Genomic DNA, 22,962 nt, shown 5'->3' on the forward strand with positions numbered 1-22,962 from the left:
CTCTCCTCCTCTAGTCTACTCTCCTACTCTGTCTCTAGTCTCTCCTCCTCTTTCTCTAGTCTCTCCTACTCTGTCTCTACTCTCCTCCTCTTTCTCAAGTCTCTCCTCCTCTTTCTCAAGTCTCTCCTCCTCTTTCTTTAGTCTCCTCTCTCCTCTTTCTCTCTTCTCTGTCTCTACTCTTTCTCTAGTCTCCTCTCTCCTCTTTCTAGTCGCTCCTCCTCTTTCTATAGTCTCTCCTCCTCTTTCTTTAGTCTCTCCTCCTCTTTCTCTAGTCTCTCCTCCTCTTTCTCTAGTCTCTCCTCCTCTTTCTCTAGTCTCTCCTCCTCTTTCTCTAGTCTCTCCTCCTCTTTCTCTAGTCTCTCCTCCTTCTTTCTCTCTCCTCCTCTAGTCTCTCCTCCTCTTTCTCTCCTCCTCTCCTCCTCTTTCTCTAGTCTCTCCTCCTCTCCTCCTCTTTCTCTAGTCTCTCCTCCTCTCCTCCTCTTTCTCTAGTCTCTCCTCCTCTTTCTATAGTCTCTCCTCCTCTTTCTTCAGTCTCTCCTCCTCTTTCTTTAGTCTTTCCTCCTCTTTCTCTAGTCTTTCCTCCTCTTTCTCTAGTCTCTCCTCCTCTTTCTCTAGTCTCTCCTCATCTTTCTCTAGTCTCTCCTCATCTTTCTCTAGTCTCTCCTTCCATTTCTCTAGTCTCTTCTCCTCTTTCTCTCCTCTTTCTCTCCTCTCTACTCCTCTTTCTCTCCTCTCTCCTGCCCTTTCTCTAGTCTCTCCTACTCTTTCTCTACTCTCCTCTTTCTCTAGTCTCTCCTCCTCTTTCTCAAGTCTCTCCTCCTATTTCTTTAGTCTCCTCTCTCTCTCTTCTCCTCTTTCTCTAGTCTCCTCTCTCCTCTTCTTTCTCTCTCCTCCTCTAGTCTCTCCTCCTCTCCTCCTCTTTCTCTAGTCTCTCCTCCTCTCCTCCTCTTTCTCTAGTCTCTCCTCCTCTTTCTCTAGTCTCTCCTACTCTTTCTCTACTCTCCTCCTCTTTCTCTAGTCTCTCCTCCTCTTTCTCAAGTCTCTCCTCCTCTTTCTTTAGTCTCCTCTCTCCTCTTTCTCTCTTCTCCTCTTCTCCTCTTTCTCTAGTCTCCTCTCTCCTCTTCTTTCTCTCTCCTCCTCTAGTCTCCACTCCTCTCCTCCTCTTTCTCTAGTCTCTCCTCCTCTCCCCCTCTTTCTCTAGTCTCTCCTCCTCTTTCTAGTCTCTCCTCCTCTTTCTATAGTCTCTCCTCCTCTTTCTCTAGTCTCTCCTCCTCTTTCTATAGTCTCTCCTCCTCTTTCTCTAGTCTATTCTCCTCTCCTCCTCTTTCTCTCCTCCTCTAATATCTCCTCTCCTCTCTCCTCCTCTTTCTCTAGTCTTTCCTCCTCTCCTCTTTCTTTAGTCTCCTCTCTCCTCCTCTAGTATCTCATCTCCTCTCTCCTCCTCTTTCTCTAGTCTCTCCTCTAGTATCTCCTCTCTCCTCCTCTAGTCTCTCCTCCTCTAATCTCTCCTCCTCTCCTCTAGTCTCTCCTCCTCTCCTCTAGTATCTCATCTCCTCTTTCTCTAGTCTCTCCTCTAGTCTCTCCTCCTCTCCTCTAGTATCTCCTCTCCCCTCTCCTGCTCCAAGGGAACACCACCATGTCATGTGAGTTTGTACCACATATATACAGTATAAAAACATTAAGAACACCTTCCTAATATTGAGTTCCTCCCCCTCTTGCCCTCAGAACAGCCTCAACTAGTCGGGGCATGAACTCTACAAGGTGTTGAAAGCGTTCCACAGGGATGCTGGCCCATGTTGACTCCAATGCTTCCCACAGTTGTGTCAAGTTGGCTGGATGTCCTGTTGGGTGGTGGACCATTCTTGATAAACACAGGAAACTGTTGAATGTGAAAAACCCAGCAGTATTGTAGTTCTTTACATAAACCGGTGCGCCTGGCACCTACTACCATACCCTGTTCAAAGGCACTTCAATGTTGTCTTACCCGTTCACCCTCTGAATGGCACACATACACAATCCATGTCTCAAGACATAAAAATCCTTCTTTAACCCGTCTCCTCCCCTTCATCTACACTGATTGAAGTGGATTTAACAAGTGACATCAATAAGGGATGGAAAGAGCCTGTGTTCTTAGTGTTTAGTATACTCAGGTAATCTCACAAGGTAACCTTGTCCCCAACAGAACAAGATTACAACAAAGCCTGTCCTTGCTTGAACATAGTTTTTTTTTCCAGGCTTGTTTGTGTTGTGTGTGTGTGTGTGTGTGTGTGTGTGTGTGTGTGTGTGTGTGTGTGTGTGTGTGTGTGTGTGTGTGTGTGTGGTAGCTACTCACCGTCCAGGGACAGCCAGTCCAGCTGTGAGCTGGGTAGAGACGAGGCGTTTCTAGCTCTGTATTCAAACAGAACAGACGAAGAGACAGACCCACTGTCCTCCACTATATGAAGAGACACCAATCCTGCCTCGTGGGCTAAAGGGGAAGGAGAGACAGAGCGGTAGGGGAGGAGGGGGAGGAGAGAGGGAGGGAGGGGAGGAAGACAGAGAGAGGGATGGGGAGGAAGACAGAGAGAGGGAGGGGAGGAAGACAGAGAGAGGGAGAAGAGGAGGGAGGAAGACAGAGAGAGAGGGAGGGGAAGAAGACAGAGAGAGGGAGGGGAGGAGGGAGGAAGACAGAGAGAGAGGGATGGGAAGAAGACAGAGAGAGGGAGGGGAGGAGGGAGGAAGACAGAAAGAGGGAGGGGAGGAAGACAGAGAGAGGGAGGGGAGTAGGGAGGAAGACAGAGAGACATAGGGGAGGAAGACAGAGAGAGGGAGGGGAGGAGGGAGGAAGACAAAGAGAGTGAGGGGGAGGAGGGGCAGGAGAGGGAGAGAGAAGTGGGGATAGGGGAGATGAGGGACAGAGGAAGGGGGAGAGGGGAGATGAGGGACAGAGGAAGGGGGAGAGGGAGGGAGAGAGGATGGGGGAGAGGGGGAGATGAGGGCCAGAGGAAGGGGAGAGGGGAGATGATGGAGAGAGGAGGGGGAGAGGGAGAGATGAGGGAGAGAGGAGGGGGAGAGGGAGAGATGAGGGAGAGAGGAGGGGGAGAGGGAGAGATGAGGGAGAGAGATGAGAGAGACAGGAGGGGGAGAGAGGGAGAGAGGGGGATGGGGAGATGAGGGAGAGAGGGGGAGAGGGAGAGATGAGGGAGAGGGGAGATGAGAGAGAGGAGGGGAGAGAGGGAGAGATAAGGGAGAGAGGAGGGGGAGGGGAGATGAGGGAGAGAGGAGAGATGAGGGAGAGGAGGGGAGAGAGGGAGAGATGAGGGGGAGGGGAGATGAGGGAGAGGAGGGGAGAGAGGGAGAGATGAGGGAGAGATGAGGGGAGGGAGATGAGGGAGAGAGGGGGAGAGGGGGAGATGAGGGAGAGAGGGGGAGAGGGGGAGATGAGGGAGAGAGGGGGAGAGGGGGAGATGAGGGAGAGAGGGGGGGAGAGGGGAGATGAGGGAGAGAGGAGGGGGAGAGGGGAGATGAGGGAGAGGAGGGGAGAGAGGGAGAGATAAGGGAGAGAGGAGGGGGAGGGGAGATGAGGGAGAGAGGAGAGATGAGGGAGAGGAGGGGAGAGATGAGGGGGGAGGGGAGAGAGGGAGAGATGAGGGAGAAGGGGATGGTGAACATCAGTAAAGTCCAGAAGTTCAGGGTGTTGAGGATGAAAACTCCTTCCAAGGACCAGGCAGAGATCATTATACAGTTAACAAGAGTACATTTAACCAATGAGATCACACTCAGGATGAAGTCAAGAAGCTTCTGTCTCCATTATCTACACAGATAGAGAGACACACACAGAGAAGACGTGTTGAACCATCAACAACAGGTTCTAGCCAGTTCTCAGAGCCTATGTGTCCAATATAGAGGAGTGATCAATCTTTAAAACCTATTCATATACAAGAAGCATTCAATCTTGAGCTGGTGCCTCAACTGCCCTAAGAGACAAGGAACCAGTGTGTGAGGACGGGGCTGGACATGCTGATGCAGTAAAACAATCTACTGAAGCATATACAAAGCATGAAACAGAAACAACAATTCTGCCAACTAGTGCACACAGTATCAACCATTCTGCCAACTAGTGGACACAGTATCAACCATTCTGCCAACTAGTGGACACAGTATCAACCATTCTGCCAACTAGTGGACACAGTATCAACCATTCTGCCAACTAGTGGACACAGTATCAACCATTCTGCCAACTAGTGGACACAGTATCAACCATTCTGCCAACTAGTGGACACAGTATCAACCATTCTGCCAACTAGAGGACACAGTATCAACCATTCTGCCAACTAGAGGACACAGTATCAACCATTCTGCCAACTAGTGCACACAGTATCAACCATTCTGCCAACTAGTGGACACAGTATCAACCATTCTGCCAACTAGTGGACACAGTATCAACCATTCTGTCATCTACAGGACACAGTAACAACCATTCTGCCATCTAGAGGACACAGTAACAACCATTCTGCCAACTAGAGGACACAGTATCAACCATTCTGCCATCTAGAGGACACAGTAACAACCATTCTGCCATCTAGAGGACACAGTAACAACCATTCTGCCATCTAGAGGACACAGTAACAACCATTCTGCCATCTAGAGGACACAGTAACAACCATTCTGCCATCTAGAGGACACAGTAACAACCATTCTGCCATCTAGAGGACACAGTAACAACCATTCTGCCATCTAGAGGACACAGTAACAACCATTCTGCCATCTAGAGGACACAGTAACAACCATTCTGCCATCTAGAGGACACAGTAACAACCATTCTGCAACAACCATTCTGCCATCTAGTGGACACAGTAACAACCATTCTGCAACAACCATTCTGCCATCTAGTGGACACAGTAACAACCATTCTGCAACAACCATTCTGCCATCTAGTGGACACAGTAACAACCATTCTGCCACATAGTGGACACAGTAACAACCATTCTGCCATCTAGTGGACATAGTAACAACCATTATGCCATCTAGTTGATAGAGTAACAACCATTCTGCCATCTAGTTAATACAGTGACAATCATTCTGCCACATAGTAGATACAGTAACAATCATTCTGCCACATAGTGGACACAGTAACAACCATTCTGCAACAACCATTCTGCCATCTAGTGGACACAGTAACAACCATTCTGCCACATAGTGGACACAGTAACAACCATTCTGCCATCTAGTGGACATAGTAACAACCATTCTGCCATCTAGTGGATACAGTAACAACCATTATGCCATCTAGTGGATACAGTAACAACCATTCTGCCATCTAGAGGACACAGTAACAACCATTCTGCCATCTAGTGGATACAGTACAACCTTTCTGCCATCTAGTGGACACAGTAACAACCATTCTGCCATCTAGTGGACACAGTAACAACCATTCTGCCATCTAGTGGACACAGTAACAACCATTCTGCCATCTAGAGGACACAGTAACAATCATTCTGCCACATAGTGGACACAGTAACAACCATTCTGCCATCTAGTGGACACAGTAACAACCATTCTGCCATCTAGTGGATACAGTAACAACCATTCTGCAACAACCATTCTGCCATCTAGTGGATACAGTAACAACCATTCTGCCATCTAGTTGATACAGTAACAATCATTCTGCCACATAGTGGACACAGTAACAACCATTCTGCCATCTAGTGGACACAGTAACAACCATTCTGCCATCTAGTGGACACAGTAACAACCATTCTGCCATCTAGTGGACACAGTAACAACCATTCTGCCAGCTAGTGGATACAGTAACAACCATTCTGCCATCTAGTGGATATAGTAACAACCATTCTGCCATCTGGTGGCCACAGTAACAACCATTCTGCCAGCTAGAGGATACAGCAACAACCATTCTGCCATCTAGAGGACACAGTAACAACCATTCTGCCATCTAGTCGATGCAGAATGGTTGTTTCTGTCATCTAGTGGACACAGTAACAACTATTCTGCCATCTAGTGGACACAGTAACAACCATTCTGCCATCTAGTGGACACAGTAACAACCATTCTGCCATCTAGTGGACACAGTAACAACCATTCTGCCATCTAGAGGACACAGTAACAACCATTCTACCACATAGTGGACACAGTAACAACCATTCTGTCATCTAGTGGACATAGTAACAACCATTATGCCATCTAGGTGATACAGTAACAACCATTCTGCCATCTAGTTGATACAGTAACAATCATTCTGCCACATAGTGGATAGAGTAACAATCATTCTGCCACATAGTGGACACAGTAACAACCATTCTGCCATCTAGTGGACACAGTAACAACCATTATGCCATCTAGTGGATACAGTAACAACCATTCTGCAACAACCATTCTGCCATCTAGTGGACACAGTAACAACCATTCTGCCATCTAGTGGACATAGTAACAACCATTCTGCCATCTAGTGGACATAGTAACAACCATTCTGCCATCTAGTGGATACAGTAACAACCATTCTGCCATCTAGTGGACATAGTAACAACCATTATGCCATCTAGTGGATACAGTAACAACCATTCTGCAACAACCATTCTGCCATCTAGTAGATACAGTAACAACCATTCTGCCATCTTGTTGATACAGTAACAATCATTCTGCCACATAGTGGACACAGTAACAACCATTCTGCAACAACCATTCTGCCATCTAGTGGACACAGTAACAACCATTCTGCCATCTAGAGGAAACAGTAACAACCATTCTGCCACCTAGTGGACACAGTAACAACCATTCTGCCATCTAGAGGACACAGTAACAACCATTCTGCCATCTAGTGGACATAGTAACAACCATTCTGACATCTAGAGGACACAGTAACAACCATTCTGCCATCTAGTGGACACAGTAACAACCATTCTGCAACAACCATTCTGCCATCTAGTGGATACAGTAACAACCATTCTGCAACAACCATTCTGCCATCTAGTGGACACAGTAACAACCATTCAGTAACAACCATTCTGCCATCTAGAGGACACAGTAACAACCATTCTGCCATCTAGTGGACACAGTAACAACCATTCTGCCACATAGTGGACACAGTAACAACCATTATGCCATCTAGTGGATACAGTAACAACCATTCTGCCATCTAGAGGACACAGTAACAACCATTCTGCCACATAGTGGACACAGTAACAACCATTCTGTCATCTAGTGGACATAGTAACAACCATTATGCCATCTAGTGGATACAGTAACAACCATTCTGCCATCTAGTTGATACAGTAACAATCATTCTGCCACATAGTGGATAGAGTAACAATCATTCTGCCACATAGTGGACACAGTAACAACCATTCTGCAACAACCATTCTGCCATATAGTGGACACAGTAACAACCATTATGCCATCTAGTGGATACAGTAACAACCATTCTGCCATCTAGAGGACACAGTAACAACCATTCTGCCATCTAGTGGACACAGTAACAACCATTCTGCAACAACCATTCTGCCATCTAGTGGATACAGTAACAACCATTCTGCCATCTAGTGGACATAGTAACAACCATTATGCCATCTAGTGGATACAGTAACAACCATTCTGCAACAACCATTCTGCCATCTAGTGGATACAGTAACAACCATTCTGCAACAACCATTCTGCCATCTAGAGGACACAGTAACAACCATTCTGCCATCTAGAGGACACAGTAACAACCATTCTGCCATCTAGAGGACACAGTAACAACCATTCTGCCATCTAGAGGACACAGTAACAACCATTCTGCCATCTAGAGGACACAGTAACAACCATTCTGCCATCTAGTGGATACAGTAACAACCATTCTGCCATCTAGAGGACACAGTAACAACCATTCTGCCATCTAGAGGACACAGTAACAACCATTCTGCCATCTAGTGGACACAGTAACAACCATTCTGCCATCTAGAGGACACAGTAACAACCATTCTGCCATCTAGAGGACACAGTAACAACCATTCTGCCATCTAGTGGACACAGTAACAACCATTCTGCCATCTAGAGGACACAGTAACAACCCTTCTGCCATCTAGAGGACACAGTAACAACCATTATGCCATCTAGAGGACACAGTAACAACCATTATGCCATCTAGAGGACACAGTAACAACCATTATGCCATCTAGAGGATACAGTAACAACCATTCTGCCATCTAGAGGACACAATAACAACCATTATGCCATCTAGAGGACACAGTAACAACCATTCTGCCATCTAGTGGACACAGTAACAACCATTCTGCCATCTAGTGGACACAGTAACAACCATTCTGCCATCTAGTGGACACAGTAACAACCATTCTGCCATCTAGTGGACACAGTAACAACCATTCTGCCATCTAGTGGACACAGTAACAACCATTATGCCATCTAGAGGACACAGTAACAACCATTCTGCCATCTAGTGGACACAGTAACAACCATTCTGCCATCTAGTGGATACAGTAACAACCATTCTGCCATCTAGAGGATACCGTGCGTGCGTGTACCTACCAGGGCAATAGCTCCGTAGTACTCCAGGCTGAATAAGTGAAGCGGGGACGGTGCTCTGGTCAAACACGCAGCTGTAACGTCCAGTAGCCTCCAACCAGGGACCTGTTATCAACACCTTCACACCACCCTGACAGACGTATAAACTACCTATTAGTCTCACTTTCTGCTTCTCTGCTCAGGTTTAGATGAAGGTTAATTTGAACATATTTCTCTGCTCAGGTTTAGATGAAGGTTAATTTGAACATATTCCTCTGCTCAGGTTTAGATGAAGGTTAATTTTGAACATCTTTCTCTGCTCAGGTTTAGATTAAAGTTTGGGTTCATTTGAACATATTTCTCTGCTCAGGTTTAGGTTAATTTTAATATCTTTCTCTGCTCAGGTTTAGATTAAGGTTTGGGTTCATTTGAACATATTTCTCTGCTCAGGTTTAGGTTCATTTGAATATATTTCTCTGCTCAGGTTTAGGTTAAGGTTTAGGTTCATTTGAAACTATTTCTCTGCTCAGGTTTAGGTTAAGGTTTAGGTTCATTTGAAACTATTTCTCTGCTCAGGTTTAGGTTAAGGTTTAGGTTCATTTGAAACTATTTCTCTGCTCAGGTTTAGGTTAAGGTTCATTTGAAACTATTTCTCTGCTCAGGTTTAGATTAAGGTTAATTTGAACATCTTTCTCAGCTCAAGCTTAGATTCATTTCAATATCTTTCTCTGCTCAGGTTTAAATTAATTTGAACATACTTCTCTGCTCAGGTTTAGGTTCATTTGAATATCTTTCTCTGCTCAGGTTTAGATGAAGGTTTATTTGAAAATCTTGCACACATACAGCAACATACATAACATGTGATCTCATAAATACAGTCAAATTTATAATCAATATAAGGTCAATAAATAGGTCATGTTCAAAAGGCTTCCCATTAAATCAACCCAGACAGGCCCCCCTCTCCCCTGTCTCACCTCTGGGTAGGACCACTCGGGGGAGAAGTCTGTGATGGTTGCTAGGCGTTGTAGCTCAGTCCCGTTGTTAGGGGGAAGAGGGGGGAAGGGGAGGAAGGAGGAGGAGGGGGAGGGCTGGGGAGGAACCATGTAACGTACCCCCGTAGGGAACAGGCTGGTGGGAGCCGGGTTTGGGACGAGGACCGAGGTGTGTGTGTGTGTGTGTGTGTTGGGGGCGTCGGCCTCTGTGATGAGCTCAGAGATGAGGTCAGGGAACTGGCTGTCGAACGATATCTCTAGCTCCTCCGAGACATCCGTGACCTCCGACCTTTGACCCGTGTCCATGGGTGTGTCCTCTGCCTCGTAGCCCCGCCCCCTCTCCTCCTTTACTCTAACCCGCCCATTAGCCATATTGGTCATGTTAACATTATCCATAGTGGCATTGGTACTGTCCATGTTAACAGTAGTCGAAAGAGCCATGTTTGCATTAGCCACGTTGTTGATGTTAGCAAACAGGGACTCTAAGGGAGTCGGCTGGCTGAGTCTCTGGTGCAGGAGTAAGAGCTGCCTCCCCCTCTCCCTTTCCACCTCCCTCTGCCTCTCTCTTTCCACCTCTTTCTCCATCTCTCTCTCCTGACTCTGAAGACGTCTGTGTTGCAGCAGGAGGAGTTGAGAGTGGTGGTTCTGGGTCAGGGTCAGTGGGGTCGGGGTCAGGGTGGGGTTGGGGTTACAGTGCATAGAGGTCATGGGTTGGGGGAGTTGCTGCTGGAGCTCTTTGGGCTCTAGGACGACCAATGGCTGCTCTCCGTCCTGCCTGTGAGGCTGCAGATTGGGCGCCATCTGCTGAGTGGGAGAGGTCTGCTGCGTTTCGTGGCGAATCAGGAGTAGCGATGATGATGCTTTTCTGTGGTGTTGCCCTGACGACGACAGTTTGGGGGATTGGCTTCGCTGGAGGAGAGCCAGTTTGGTGGGCGGGTGCCCCTCTTCTCTCCCCTCCTCCCTCTGTCTTTCTCTCTCTCCATCTGCCTCCCCCCTCTCCCCCTCTGTCTCCCCCAGAGGGCCCAGGGCCAGCGCTGATTCCAGACACAGAGGCAGGAGAGAGGGGGCGGAGTGGGACGGAGAGAGGGATAGAGAAAGGGATGGAGGGAGGGAGGAAGAAGGGGTGGAGTGGGACGGAGAGAGGGATAGAGAAAGGGATGGAGGGAGGGAGGAAGAAGGGATAGAGTGGGACGGAGAGAGGGATAGAGAAAGGGATGGAGGGAGGGAGGAAGAAGGGATAGAGTGGGACGGAGAGAGGGATAGAGAAAGGGATGGAGGGAGGGAGGAAGCAGGGGCAGAGTGGGACGGAGAGAGGGATAGAGAAAGGTTTGGAGGGAGGGAGGAAGAAGGGGAGAGGTCTGGAGCACCACTCTCTCTTCATTCTTCCTCTCTGCCTCAGAAGTGAGGGTTGAGAGAGAGGAGGGAGGGGATGCGCAGGGGGAGGGGACGTGGGGGAGAGGGAGAGAGTGAGGGAGGGTGCATGTGGGGAGGAGGAGGAGGGGGGAGGAGAGGGTGAGGGGGGGGAGAGTGCCTCCGTAGGTCTGACCCTGTTTAGGACTGTTCAGAAAGGAGTCTGGATCGAAGACAGGAGGTTGGCAGGGTGAGGGAGAGGGGGCGGCAGGAGGTAGAGGGTGCAGGAGTGATGGAGAGGGGGATGGAGTGAGGAGTAGTCCGCCTATAACGGGTGAGGACAGGAGGGTGAGGCTGAGAGTAGCCACCCCAGGGTTGGGGGGGAGGGGTGGGTGGAGCAGGTGGGGTTGGGGGAGGGGGTGTCTGGTTTAGGGGGGACGGGGGAGAGTACCAGCTGACCTGAACGGGTAAGAGACAGACTCGACTCCCGCTCTCCTCCACCCTGCGTCCCGATGACCCCCGCCGTAGTCATGACGATCACCGCATTCTGCGGTAGGGCAACCGTCGTCAGGCCCCGCTGGTCACCATAGAAACTGTTGGTGGTGCCGTTGCTGACGGCGATGGTTGCTGTGCGGTGAGCCTGAGGGGGGGATGATGAGGAGGAGGAAGAGGAGGAGGAGGGGGGAGAGGGGGAGGAAGAGACTCCCTCATGTCTCCCTACCAGGCTGGTAGACCCTCCAAGTTTTACCTGGGAGTGTGTGTGTGAGGGGGGAGGGTGTGTGTGTGGGGAAGGTTTCTTCTCGCCGCCTGCAGGGATGTCTCCCCCTCCTGTCTCCCCCTCAGCCAGGGGTGAGGCTGACAGGGCAGGGCTGGTAGCGGGCAGTTTGGGGGAGATAATGCGATGTTTGGTGCTGTTACAGCGGTGGGGAATGTTAGCTCCAGGAGACGCTGGAAGGAGGAAGGTAAGATAGCGAGTGAGGGAGAGACGAGAGGGAGGGAGGAGAGGGAGGAGAGGGAGGGACGAGAGGGAAGAGAGGGAGGAGGGAGGGACGTGAGGGAAGAGAGGGAAGAGAGAGGGAAGAGAGGGAGGAGAGAGACGAGAGGGAGGAGAGGGAGGAGGGAGGGAAGAGAGGGAGGAGAGGGACGAGAGGGAGGAGAGGGACGAGAAGGAGGAGAGGGACGAGAGGGAGGAGAGGGAAAAGAGGGAGGAGAGGGACGAGGGAGGGAAGAGAGGGAGGAGAGGGACGAGAAGGAGGAGAGGGAGGAGAGGGACGAGAGGGAAAAGAGAGGGAAAAGAGGGAGGAGAGGGAAGAGAGGGAGGAGAGGGACGAGAGGGAGGAGAGGGACGAGAGGGAGGAGAGGGACGAGAGGGAGGAGAGGGAAGAGAGGGAGGAGAGGGACGAGGGAAGGAAGAGAGGGAGGAGAGGGACGAGAAGGAGGAGAGGGAGGAGAAGGAGGGAGGGAAGAGAGGGAGGAGAGGGACGAGAAGGAGGAGAGGGAGGAGAAGGAGGAGAGGGAGGAGAGGGAGGAGAGGGACGAGAAGGAGGAGAGGGACGAGAGGGAGGAGAGGGAAGAGAGGGAGGAGAGGGACGAGGGAGGGAAGAGAGGGAGGAGAGGGACGAGAAGGAGGAGAGGGAGGAGAGGGACGAGAGGGAAGAGAGGGAAAAGAGGGAGGAGAGGGAAGAGAGGGAGGAGAGGGACGAGAGGGAGGAGAGGGACGAGAGGGAGGAGAGGGACGAGAGGGAGGAGAGGGAAGAGAGGGAGGAGAGGGACGAGGGAGGGAAGAGAGGGAGGAGAGGGACGAGAAGGAGGAGAGGGAGGAGAGGGACGAGAGGGAGGAGGGAGGGACGTGAGGGAGGAGAGGGAAGAGAGGGAGGAGAGGAAAGAGAGGGAGGAGAGGCAAGAAAGGGACGAGAGGGAGGAGAGGGAGGGACGAGAAGGAAGAGAGGGAGGGACGTGAGGGAGGAGAGGGAAGAGAGGGAGGAGAGGAAAGAGAGGGAGGAGAGGCAAGAAAGGGACGAGAGGGAGGAGAGGGAGGGACGAGAAGGAAGAGAGGGAGGGAAGGGACGAGAGGGAGGAGAGGGACGAGAGGGAGGAGAGGGAAGAGAGCGAGAAGGAGGGAGGGACAAGAGGGACAAAAGGGAGGAGGGAAGAGAGGGAGGAGAATGAAAGAAACAGAACATACAGAATACATTGCAGTAGTCACAGTAGTCTCTAGCCACACTAGTCTGTAGTCACAGTAGTCTGTAGTCACAGTAGTCTGTAGTCACAGTAGTCTGTAGTCACCAGTCACAGCAGTCACTAGTCACAGTAGTCCTTAGTCACAGTAGTTTCTAGTCACAGTAGTCTGTAGTCACAGTAGTCACTAGTCACAGTAGTCTGTTGTCACTAGTCACAGCAGTCACTAGTCACAGTGGTCTGTAGTCATAGTAGTCTGCAGTCACTGTAGTCTGTAGTGGCCGTAGTCTGCAGTCACAGTAGTCATGAGTCTGTAGTCACAGTAGTCTCTAGCCACACTAGTCTGTAGTCACAGTAGTCTGTAGTCACCATTCACAGCAGTCACTAGTCACAGTGGTATGTAGTCACAGTAGTCTGAAGTCACAGTAGTCTGAAGTCACATTAGTTTCTAGTCACAGTAGTCTGTAGTCACAGTAGTTACTAGTCACAGTAGTCTGTTGTCACTAGTCACAGCAGTCACCAGTCACAGTGGTCTGCAGTCACTGTAGTCTGTAGTGGCCGTAGTCTGTAGTCACAGTAGTCACGAGTCTGTAGTCACAGTAGTCACTAGTCATGGTGGTCTCTAGTTACAGCAGTCACTAGTCACAGTAGTCTCCAATCACAGTAGTCTTTAGTCGCAGTAGTCTGTAGTCACAGTAGTCTGTAGTCAAGTAGTCAGCAGTCACAGTAGTCCACAGTCAGTAGTCTGTAGACACAGTTGTCTGTAGTCACAGTAGTCTCTTGTCACGGAAGTCTCTAGTCACAGCAGCCACAGTAGTCTCTAGTTACAGTAGTCACTAGTTACAGTAGTCTCTAGTCACAGTTGTCTGTAGTCACATTAGTCTCTTGTCACAGTAGCCACAGTAGTCACCAGTTACAGTAGTCTCTAGTCACAGCAGTCCAGTCACAGTAGTCCGCAGTCACAGTAGTCCACAGTCACAGTAGTCTGTAGTCTCTAGTCACGGTCATCTCTAGTCACAGTAGTCCGCAGTCACAGTAGTCCCTAGTCACAATAGTCTCTAGTTACAGCAGTCCAGTCACAGTAGTCTCTAGTCACAGTAGTCTCTAGTCACAGTAGTCACAAGTTACAGTAGTCTCTAGTTACAGTAGTCTCTAGTTACAGTAGTCTGCAGTCACAGTAGTCTCTAGTTACAGTAGTCACAAGTTACAGTAGTCTCTAGTTACAGTAGTACACAGTCACAGTAGTCTGTAGTCACAGTAGTCTCTAGTCACAGCAGTCAGTAGTCACAGTAGTCTCTAGTCACAGTGGCCTGCTGTCACAGCAATCTGCCGTCACAGTAGCCTGCCGCCACAGTAGTCTGCCATCACAGTAGTCTCTAGTCACAGTAGTCCGTAGCCACAGTAGTCCGTAGTCACAGTAGTCTCTAGTTACAGTGGTCTCTAGTCACAGTGGCCTGCTGTCACAGCAATCTGCCGTCACAGTAGCCTGCCGTCACAGTAGTCTCTAGTCACAGTAGTCTCTAGTTACAGCAGTCCAGTCACAGTAGTCTGCCGTCACAGTAGTCTCTAGTCACAGTAGTCTCTAGTCACAGTAGTCTCTAGTCACAGTAGTCACCAGTCACAGTAGTCACCAGTCACAGTAGTCTCTAGTCACAGCAGTCTGAAGTCACCGTAGTCACCAGTCACAGTAGTCTCTAGTCACAGTAGTCTCTAGTTACAGTAGTACAGTCACAGTAGTCTGTAGTCACAGTAGTCTAGTCACAATAGTCTCCAGTCACAGTAGTCTCTAGTCACCGTAGTCTGCAGTCACCGTAGTCACAGCAGTCTCTAGCCACAGTAGTCTGCAGTCACAGTAGTCACTAGTCACAGTAGTCTCTAGTCACAGTAGTCACCAGTCACAGTAGTCACTAGTCACTGTAGTCTCTAGTCACAGTAGTCTCTAGTCACAGTAGTCTCTAGTCACAGTAATCTCTAGTCACAGTAGTCTCTAGTCACAGTAGTCTCTAGTCACAGTAGTCACCAGTCGCAGTAGTCACCAGTCACAGTAGTCTCTAGTCACAGTAGTCACCAGTCACAGTAGTCTCTAGTCACAGTAGTCACCAGTCACAGTAGTCACCAGTCACAGTAGTCTCTAGTCACAGTAGTCTGCTGTCACAGTAGTCACTAGTCACAATGGTCTGTAGTAGTCACAGTAGTCACCAGTCACAGTCGTCTCTAGTCACAGTAGTCTCTAGTCACAGTAGTCACTAGTCACAGTAGTCTCTAGTCACAATAGTCTGCAAGTCACAGTGGTCCGCAGTCACAGTAGTCACCAGTCACAGAAGTCACTAGTCACAGTGGTCCGCAGTCACAGCAGTCTCTAGTCACGGTAATCTCTAGTCACAGTAGTCCGTACTTACGGTAGTCTCTAGTCACTGTAGTCTCTAGTCACAGTAGTCTGTAGTTACGGTAGTCTCTAGTCACAGTAATCTCTAGTCACAGAAATCTCTAGTCACAGTAGTCCGTAGTTACGGTAGTCTCTAGTCACAGTAGTCCGTACTTACGGTAGTCTAGTCACAGTAGTCACTAGTCACAGTAGTCTCCAGTCACAGTAGTCTGCAGTCACAGTAGTCCGCAGTTACGGTAGTCTCTAGTCACAGTAGTCCGTAGTTACGGTAATCTCTAGTCACAGTAGTCTCTAGTCACAGTAGTCTCTAGTCACAGTAGTCTCTAGTCACAGTATTCTCTAGTCACAGTATTCTCTAGTCACAGTAGTCCGTAGTTACGGTAATCTCTAGTCACAGTACTCTCTAGTCACAGTAGTCCGTCGTTACGGTTGTCTCTAGTCACAGTAGTCCGTAGTTACGGTAGTCTCTAGTCACAGTAGTCTGCAGTCACAGTAGTCTCTAGTCACAGTAGTCTCTAGTCACAGTAGTCCATAGTTACGGTAGTCTCTAGTCACAGTAGTCTCTAGCCACGGTAATCTCTCATCACAGTAGTCTGTAGTCACAGTAGTCTGCAGCCACAGTTGTCTCTAGTCACAGTAGTCTCTAGTCACAGTAGTCCGTAGTTACGGTAGTCTCTAGGCACAGTAGTCTCCAGTCACAGTAGTCTCTAGTCACAGTAGTCCGTAGTTACGGTAGTCTCTAGTCACAGTAGTCTGTAGTGTTTGGCTATACTGCCCTCCAGTGGTAACATTTACACAGATTTACCCAGTGTGGAGCTGCAGAGACAGGTGTGTGTGCGAGGCTGAGGTTTGGTCTGTTGAGACTCCAGGATCTGTTGAGCCAGTTGTTCTATAGAGAACTCTGATGATCCATAACCTTCTCCACATGACCACTTAATGCTGTGGACTAGAGAAACAGAGAGAGAGAGAGAGAGAGAGAGAGAGAGAGACAGACAGACAGACAGACAGACAGACAGACAGACAGACAGACAGACAGACAGACAGACAGACAGACAGACAGACAGACAGACAGACAGACAGACAGACAGACAGACAGACAGAGAAACACAGAGAGCGAGAAAGAGACAGACAGAGAAACACAGAGACAGAGAGACACCATAGATATTAGTCAGCCATCACATTGCCAGGACTTATGGTGCCTTCAAGTGCCGTGGGAATGAACACCCGTCCCAAGACTGACCTCTGAGTGGGAGGAGGTACTCCCATCACTGACCTTTCACCTTTTCAACCAAAAGATGACAAATAGGTCTTTTGTTTTGTTATCTTTTGGCACAATCAGATCGGACCTAAGACTTCCTAACTGGGAAGGTTTGCAATTATGAGGAGCAGTATATGTATGTATGTGTGTACTAACACATAGGCTTGAGCTGGGCCAGTAGTTCGTCTCGGCTCCAGCGTAACGAGTCTCGGCGGTCGGCAACAGCACATAGCAACGGGCCGCACGCCTTCCCATGATCCTCCAACGACGGAACATTCAGGTAGTGAACCAGCACCATGTCTGGGTTCTACACACACACACACACACACACACACAGAGAGAAGAGGTTAATACACACACACCAGGGTTTCCGTTAGCCGAAAATGAAAACTATTTTTAAGCAGGTAAATAAACCTGCAGCCCATTCTAACCCATCTAAACACAATCACCTATAATGACAAGGTGAAAACAGGTTTTTACAAATTTTATTTATTTATTTTATTTTTTATTTCACCTTTATTTAACCAGGTAGGCAAGTTGAGAACAAGTTCTCATTTACAATTGCGACCTGGCCAAGATAAAGCAAAGCAGTTCGACACACACAACAACACAGAGTTACACATGGAGTGAAACAAACATACAGTCAATAATACAGTATAAACAAGTCTATATACAATGTGAGCAAATGAGGTGAGAAGGGAGGTAAAGGCAAAAAAAGGCCATGGTGGCAAAGTAAATACAATATAGCAAGTAAAACACTGGAATGGTAGTTTTGCAATGGAAGAATGTGCAAAGTAGAAATAAAAATAATGGGGTGCAAAGGAGCAAAATAAATAAATTAAATACAGTAGGGAAAGAGGTAGTTGTTTGGGCCAAATTATAGGTGGGCTATGTACAGGTGCAGTAATCTGTGAGCTGCTCTGACAGTTGGTGCTTAAAGCCAGTGAGGGAGATAAGTGTTTCCAGTTTCAGAGATTTTTGTAGTTCGTTCCAGTCATTGGCAGCAGAGAACTGGAAGGAGAGGAGGCCAAAGAAAGAATTGGTTTTGGGGGTGACGAGAGAGATATACCTGCTGGAGCGTGTGCTACAGGTGGGAGATGCTATGGTGACCAGCGAGCTGAGATAAGGGGGACTTTACCTAGCAGGGTCTTGTAGATGACATGGAGCCAGTGGGTTTGGCGACGAGTATGAAGCGACGGCCAGCCAACGAGAGCGTACAGGTCGCAATGGTGGGTAGTATATGGGGCTTTGGTGACAAAACAGATTGCACTGTGATAGACTGCATCCAATTTGTTGAGTAGGGTATTGGAGGCTATTTTGTAAATGACATCGCCAAAGTCGAGGATAGGTAGGATGGTCAGTTTTACAAGGGTATGTTTGGCAGCATGAGTGAAGGATGCTTTGTTGCGAAATAGGAAGCCAATTCTAGATTTAATTTTGGATTGGAGATGTTTGATATGGGTCTGGAAGGAGAGTTTACAGTCTAACCAGACACCTAAGTATTTGTAGTTGTCCACGTATTCAAGTCAGAGCCGTCCAGAGTAGTGATGTTGGACAGACGGGCAGGTGCAGGTAGCGATCGGTTGAAGAGCATGCATTTAGTTTTACTTGTATTTAAGAGCAATTGGAGGCCACGGAAGGAGAGTTGTGTGGCATTGAAGCTGAATGTTTGCAAATGCATTGAAAATGAAATACAGAAATATCTAATTTACATAGTATTCACATCGCTCAGTCAATACATGTAAGAATCACTTTTGGCAGAGATGGAGTCTTCTTGGGGCAGAGATGGAGTCTTCTTGGGGCAGAGATGGAGTCTTCTTGAGTCAGAGATGGAGTCTTCTTGGGGCAGAGATGGAGTCTTCTTGGGGCAGAGATGGAGTCTTCTTGGGACAGAGATGGAGTCTTCTTGGGACAGAGATGGAGTCTTCTTGGGGCAGAGATGGAGTCTTCTTGGGACAGAGATGGAGTCTTCTTGGGGCAGAGATGGAGTCTTCTTGGGGCAGAGATGGAGTCTTCTTGGGGCAGAGATGGAGTCTTCTTGAGTCAGAGATGGAGTCTTCTTGGGGCAGAGATGGAGTCTTCTTGAGTCAGAGATGGAGTCTTCTTGAGTTAGAGATGGAGTCTTCTTGAGTCAGAGATGGAGTCTTCTTGAGTCAGAGATGGAGTCTTCTTGGGGCAGAGATGGAGTCTTCTTGAGTCAGAGATGGAGTCTTCTTGAGTCAGAGATGGAGTCTTCTTGAGTCAGAGATGGAGTCTTCTTGAGTCAGAGATAGAGTCTTCTTGTGTCAGAGATGGAGTCTTCTTGGGACAGAGATGGAGTATTCTTGGGGCAGAGATGGAGTCTTCTTGGGGCAGAGATGGAGTCTTCTTGGGGCAGAGATGGAGTCTTCTTGGGGCAGAGATGGAGTCTTCTTGGGACAGTGATGGAGTCTTCTTGGGACAGTGATGGAGTCTTCTTGGGGCAGAGATGGAGTCTTCTTGGGACAGAGATGGAGTCTTCTTGAGTCAGAGATGGAGTCTTCTTGGGGCAGAGATGGAGTCTTCTTGAGTCAGAGATGGAGTCTTCTTGGGTCCATAAAGTTAATTTCTTTGCCACATTTTTAGCAATTTTATTTTAGTGCCTTATTGCTGACATGTTTTGGAATAGTTTTATTCTCTCCAGGCTTCCTTCTTTTCACTCTGTCATTTAGGTTTGTATTGTGAAATAACAGTGTTGTTGATCCATCCTCAGTTTTCTCATATCACAGCCAATCAACTCTGTAACTGTTTTAAAAAGTCACCATTGACCTCGTGGTGAAATACCTGATCGGTTTCCTTCCTCTCCAGCAACTGAGTTTAGTGAATGCGGTATCTTTGTAGTGGCTGGGTGTATTAGTACACCATCCAAAGTGTAATTGATAACTTCACCATGCTTAAAGGGATATTCAATGTCTGCTTGTATTATTTATACCCATCTAATAATAGGTTAGGGTTAGGACCCTTCTTTGTGAGGCATTGAAAAACCTTGCTGGTCTTTGTGGTTGAATCTGTGTTTGAAATTCACTGCTTGACTGAGGGACCTTACAGATAATTGTAAGTGTGGGGGTCAGGGATATTAAGAACGCATTCTAGTCATATTATCAACCCATCCTAGTGGTTTATAATCCTAGTCAGATTATCAATCCATCCTAGAGGTTTATAATCCTAGTCATATTATCAACCCATACTAGTCATATTATCAACAAATACTAGTGGTTTATAATCCTAGTCATATTATCAACCAATACTAGTCATATTATCAACCCATACTAGTCATATTATCATCCAATACTAGTCATATTATCAACCCATACTAGTCATATTATCAATCCATCATAGAGGTTTATAATCCTAGTCATATTATCAACCAATACTAGTCATATTATCAACCAATACTACTCATATTATCAACCCATACTAGTCATATTATCAACCAATACTAGTCATATTATCAACCAATAGTAGTCATATTATCAACCCATACTAGTCATATTATCAATCCATCATAGAGGTTTATAATCCTAGTCATATTATCAACCAATACTAGTTATATTATCAACCAATACTAGTCATATTATCAACCAATACTAGTCATATTATCAACCCATACTAGTCATATTATCAACCCATCCTGGTGGTTTATAATCCTAGTCATATTATCAACCAATACTAGTCATATTATCAACCAATACTAGTCATATTATCAACCAATACTAGTCATATTATCAATCTATCCTAGAGGTTTACAATCCTAGTCATATTATCAACAAATACTAGTCATATTATCAATATGATCAGGTGTGCTGTCTAGAGTGGAGTTTTCCCAGGTGTGTTGTCTAGAGTGGAGTTTTCCAATATGTGTTTTCCCAGGTGTGCTGTCTAGAGTGGTGTTTTCCCAGGTGTGCTGTCTAGAGTGGTGCTTTCCAAGATGTGTTTTTCCAGGTGTGCTGTCTAGAGTGGTGTTTTCCCAGGTGTGCTGTCTAGAGTGGTTTTTTCCAAGATGTGTTTTTCCAGGTGTGCTGTCTAGAGTGGTGTTTTCCCAGTTGTGCTGTCTAGAGTGGTGTTTTCCAAGGTGTGTTGTCTAGAGTGGAGTTTTCCCAGTTGTGCTGTCTAGAGTGGTGTTTTCCCAGGTGTGCTGTCTAGAGTGTTTTTTTCCAAGATGTGTTTTTCCAGGTGTGCTGTCTAGAGTGGTGTTTTCCCAGTTGTGCTGTCTAGAGTGGTGTTTTCCTAGGTGTGTTGTCTAGAGTGGAGTTTTCCCAGGTGTGCTGTCTAGAGTGGTGTTTTCCCAGCTGTGCTGTCTAGAGTGGTGTTTTCCCAGGTGTGTTTTCCCAGGTGTGCTGTCTAGAGTGGTGTTTTCCCAGGTGTGTTTTCCCAGGTGTGCTGTCTAGAGTGGTGTTTTCCCAGGTGTGTTTTCCCAGGTGTGCTGTCTAGAGTGGTGTTTTCCCAGGTGTGTTTTCTAGAGTGGTGTTATCCCAGGTGTGCTGTCTAGAGTGGAGTTTTCCAAGGTGTGTTTTCCCAGGTGTGCTGTCTAGAGTGGTGTTTTCCCAAGTGTGCTGTCTAGAGTGGCGTTTTTCCAGGTGTGTTTTCCCAGGTGTGTTGTCTAGAGTGGTGTTTTCCCAGGTGTGTTTTCCCAGGTGTGCTGTCTAGAGTGGTGTTATCCCAGGTGTGCTGTCTAGAGTGGAGTTTTCCAAGGTGTGTTTTCCCAGGTGTGCTGTCTAGAGTGGAGTTTTCCAAGGTGTGTTTTCCCAGGTGTGTTGTCTAGAGTGGTGTTTTCCCAGGTGTGCTGTCTAGAGTGGTGTTTTCCCAGGTGTGTTTTCCCAGGTGTGCTGTCTAGAGTGGTGTTTTCCCAAGTGTGTTTTCCCAGGTGTGCTGTCTAGAGTGGTGTTTTCCCAAGTGTGCTGTCTAGAATGGTGTTTTCCCAGGTGTGTTTTCCCAGGTGTGCTGTCTAGAGTGGAGTTTTCCAAGGTGTGTTTTCCCAGGTGTGCTGTCTAGAGTGGTGTTTTCCCAGGTGTGTTGTCTAGAATGGTTTTTTCCCAGGTGTGTTTTCCCAGGTGTGCTGTCTAGAGTGGTGTTTTCCCAGGTGTGCTGTCTAGAGTGGTGTTTTCCCAGGTGTGCTGTCTAGAGTGGTGTTTTCCCAGGTGTGTTTTCCCAGGTCTGCTGTCTAGAGTGGAGTTTTCCAAGGTGTGTTGTCTAGAATGGTGTTTTCCCAGGTGTGTTGTCTAGAATGGTGTTTTCCCAGGTGTGTTTTCCCAAGTTTGCTGTCTAGAGTGGTGATTTCCAAGGTGTGTTTTCCCAGGTGTGCTGTCTAGAGTGGAGTTTTCCAAGGTGTGTTGTCTAGAATGGTGTTTTCCCAGGTGTGTTGTCTAGAATGGTGTTTTCCCAGGTGTGTTTTCCCAAGTTTGCTGTCTAGAGTGGTGATTTCCAAGGTGTGTTTTCCCAGGTGTGCTGTCTAGAGTGGAGTTTTCCAAGGTGTGTTGTCTAGAATGTTTTTTTCCCAGGTGTGTTGTCTAGAATGTTTTTTTCCCAGGTGTGTTGTCTAGAGTGGTGTTTTCCCAGGTGTGCTGTCTAGAGTGGTGTTTTCCCAGGTGTGCTGTCTAGAGTGGAGTTTTCCAAGGTGTGTTTTCCCAGGTGTGCTGTCTAGAGTGGTGTTTTCCCAGGTGTGTTTTCCCAGGTGTGCTGTCTAGAGTGGTGTTTTCCCAGGTGTGTTGTCTAGAGTGGTGTTTTCCCAGGTGTGCTGTCTAGAGTGGTGTTTTCCCAGGTGTGCTGTCTAGAGTGGAGTTTTCCAAGGTGTGTTTTCCCAGGTGTGCTGTCTAGAGTGGTGTTTTCCCAGGTGTGCTGTCTAGAGTGGAGTTTTCCAAGGTGTGTTTTCCCAGGTGTGCTGTCTAGAGTGGAGTTTTCCAAGGTGTGTTGTCTAGAATGGTGTTTTCCCAGGTGTGTTGTCTAGAATGGTGTTTTCCCAGGTGTGTTTTCCCAGGTGTGCTGTCTTGAGTGGTGTTTTCCCAGGTGTGCTGTCTAGAATGGCGTTTTCCCAGGTGTGCTGTCTAGAGTGGTGTTTTCCCAGGTGTGTTTTCCCAGGTGTGCTGTCTAGAGTGGAGTTTTCCAAGGTGTGTTTTCCCAGGTGTGCTGTCTAGAGTGGTGTTTTCCCAGGTGTGTTGTCCCAGGTGTGCTGTCTAGAGTGGAGTTTTCCAAGCTGTGTTGTCTAGAGTGGTGTTTTCCCAGGTGTGCTGTCTAGAATGGCGTTTTCCCAGGTGTGCTGTCTAGAGTGGTGTTTTCCCAGGTGTGTT

General features: G+C 47.8%; 1 protein-coding gene across 1 annotated transcript in view; it reads right to left on the reverse strand.

Moving 5' to 3' along the window:
• Window positions 1-22,962, reverse strand: part of camta2 (calmodulin binding transcription activator 2) — a 127,749-nt gene that overhangs the window by 64,341 nt on the left and 40,446 nt on the right. The window contains exons 7-12 of the mRNA XM_042297829.1: window positions 16,817-16,967; window positions 16,208-16,348; window positions 11,167-11,786; window positions 9,471-10,658; window positions 8,521-8,647; window positions 2,333-2,467 (exon numbers count right to left, since the gene is read on the reverse strand). Coding sequence (XP_042153763.1) covers window positions 2,333-2,467; window positions 8,521-8,647; window positions 9,471-10,658; window positions 11,167-11,786; window positions 16,208-16,348; window positions 16,817-16,967 — 2,362 coding nt within the window. The remainder of the gene's footprint in view (window positions 1-2,332; window positions 2,468-8,520; window positions 8,648-9,470; window positions 10,659-11,166; window positions 11,787-16,207; window positions 16,349-16,816; window positions 16,968-22,962) is intronic.

Source organism: Oncorhynchus tshawytscha, linkage group LG15, assembly GCF_018296145.1.
Source record: "Oncorhynchus tshawytscha isolate Ot180627B linkage group LG15, Otsh_v2.0, whole genome shotgun sequence".
Taxonomy (NCBI): Eukaryota; Metazoa; Chordata; class Actinopteri; order Salmoniformes; family Salmonidae; genus Oncorhynchus; species Oncorhynchus tshawytscha.